This window comes from Fonticula alba (genome assembly GCF_000388065.1).
Source record: "Fonticula alba strain ATCC 38817 unplaced genomic scaffold supercont2.3, whole genome shotgun sequence".
Taxonomy (NCBI): Eukaryota; order Rotosphaerida; family Fonticulaceae; genus Fonticula; species Fonticula alba.
This window is the reverse complement of record NW_009242973.1, coordinates 176,886-178,975: the sequence shown is the minus strand read 5'-3', so window position 1 is coordinate 178,975 and position 2,090 is coordinate 176,886. Positions and strand designations below refer to the sequence as shown.

The 2,090-nt window shown below is 71.8% G+C and overlaps 1 protein-coding gene across 1 annotated transcript in view; it reads left to right on the top strand.

The window, feature by feature from the left end:
• Nucleotides 1-781: 781 nt before the first annotated feature.
• H696_01853 (hypothetical protein) overlaps nt 782-2,090 on the top strand; it is a gene marked incomplete at both ends in the record, with an annotated part of 1,336 nt that continues 27 nt past the window's right edge. The window contains 3 exons of the mRNA XM_009495755.1: nt 782-1,405; nt 1,488-1,572; nt 1,644-1,957. Of these exons, the coding sequence (XP_009494030.1) occupies nt 782-1,405; nt 1,488-1,572; nt 1,644-1,957 (1,023 nt within the window). The remainder of the gene's footprint in view (nt 1,406-1,487; nt 1,573-1,643; nt 1,958-2,090) is intronic.

Here is a 2,090-nt window from a genome sequence, read left to right as displayed (position 1 = left end):
CTGGCGGAGTGAAACGCCCGGCCGGCGGCCGACGGGGCCTTCAGGCGGCCGGGACGGCGGCTGGCAGCCGCTTTTTCATGTGCGCGCGGCCCCTTCCCCGGCGCTAGACATTTGGGCGGCGCTTTTTGTTGCTTTTTTCTCTCACAGACCCAGGGGCTTGCCCCCCCGCGCCAAGGGGCAGGAGGCATGTTTTTCGCCCGCCACGGGGGGGGGGGAGGGCGGGGGAACTAACAAGGTCGGCCGCCGTGCCCGGCCGCCCGCCCGCCCGGCGCTCTTAGCTGGGGCGACTGCGCCCAGGCGCGGGACCAATCTCCGTGTCACTTTGGCCGGGCGTGCGGGTGTCGGTGTGCCCGTGGATGTCTCCCTCCGTCCGTGCCTCTCGCCCGGGCAGGCGTATGAGTGGAGCCAAGGCCAGGTGCGGCCGAGCCCGCACAGATGAGGTGGGGCATCTTCGACCCGACGCCAGCGACATGCGCGGTCGCCCCCCTTCCCCCCCCCCCCCCCCCGTCCCATCTTTTGCGCCCTTTCATGATCGCCCTCCGCACACCACCGGTGCCCTGCCCTCTGCGTCACCGCCGTTGCCACCGCGGCCGCTGTTGCTGCCTCCTCTCTGCCCCGGTGGGTTTCCTCCCATGACGCTACGCCCTCATGTTGCCTTGCTGCCCGCTTCGCCTGCTGACGCCCTGCCCGTCCCCCCTCTCGCGCGCGCGCGCGCGCGCTCTCTCTCTCTCTCTCTCTCCCCCTCGGCCTCCCTCCTGGCTCTGCGACCCCAGTCCACTTGATGGACCAACGCGACAATCTGACCGGAGCCGCGCCTCACAGTAACTCCCCCCCGGCTGGCCAGCCGGCCACCGAGCCGCCGAGCAGTTCGGCCACCACCAACCCCGCCGCCGCCGCCGGTACTTTCAGTGATGGCGACAGCCTGGCGGGGCAGATCGCGGAGGATCCCGCCGAGGGTGTGTTTGTGTCGAACCCCCTGGCGGCCGGCGGCCCGACGCCGACGCCCCAGCTGCTTGCCTCGCTCGCCCGGGCCGGCAGCACCACCAGCCTCGGCTCGACCCTCCGACGTCCAGGTGCCGGGGGCGACGACAGTGCGGAAGCCTCGGTCCGGCGGGCCTTCAGCCTGAATCGACTGCGGGCCGGCGGCGAGATGGCCGGATCGCCGGAAGTCGGGGCCCCGGGGCCGCCGTCGGAACCCAAGGCCGAGGACCCGGCAGCCGCCACGGCTGCCGTGGCTGACCATGAGACCGATCAGCTGCTGCACGGTCTAGCCGGGGCCGGGAAGGTTCCCCCCCCGCCGGGGGCGGCCCCGGCGCCCGGGCGCCCCTTCACCACGGTGGACCTGCTGCAGGCGTCCATCCGGGAGACACGCCTGCATGAATTGGCCCTCGAGCGCGGCCGGCTGGTACGTGTGCCCCGGTGTCACTTGCGCGGCTGGTGGGCCTGGCCCCGGGCAGATGGGCCGAAGCGGCCACTGACACATGAAGCAGATCTCGCAGCGCAGCCGTCTGGCCGGCTGGCTCTTCAAGACGTGGACCGTCTCCCAGGAGGGGGTGGCCCTCTTCATAGCCGGTGCGTTTCTCTCCTCCTCCTCCCCCCCCCCCTCCCCCATCTCTGACCTTGTCGCTGGGCTGCGTGCGCAGGGATCATCATCGCCTTTGTGGTATGCTTCCTGGAGCTCTCGCGCGACTGGCTGAGCTCCCTTCGGCGGGGGTACTGCGCGCGAGCCACGCAGTTCTGGCTGGACCAGGAGGCCTGCTGCGCGGTGGCCGCGGCCCTGGCCCAGGGCACGTCCGTGAGCCCCGGCGGCGGTGGCCAGCTCCTGGCCCCGGTGTCGCCCGTGTCCGAGGGGATTGTCGTCGTGCTGGATACCCCCTGCCCGGACTTCGTCACCTGGGCCGAGATCATCGGGTCCAACCAGTCTGGGCTCCTGCTGCTGGTGCAGCTGGCCTTTGCGGTGCGTATCGCCGCACGTCGGCGAGGGCCAGGGGGCGGGGCCCTTGTACCGAGGCTGCTCTTTTGTTTCTCCCCCTCCCGGGGGACCTTCGTTTGTCCCCCTTGGTCCTGTCCTCCCCCCCCCCCCCCCCCCC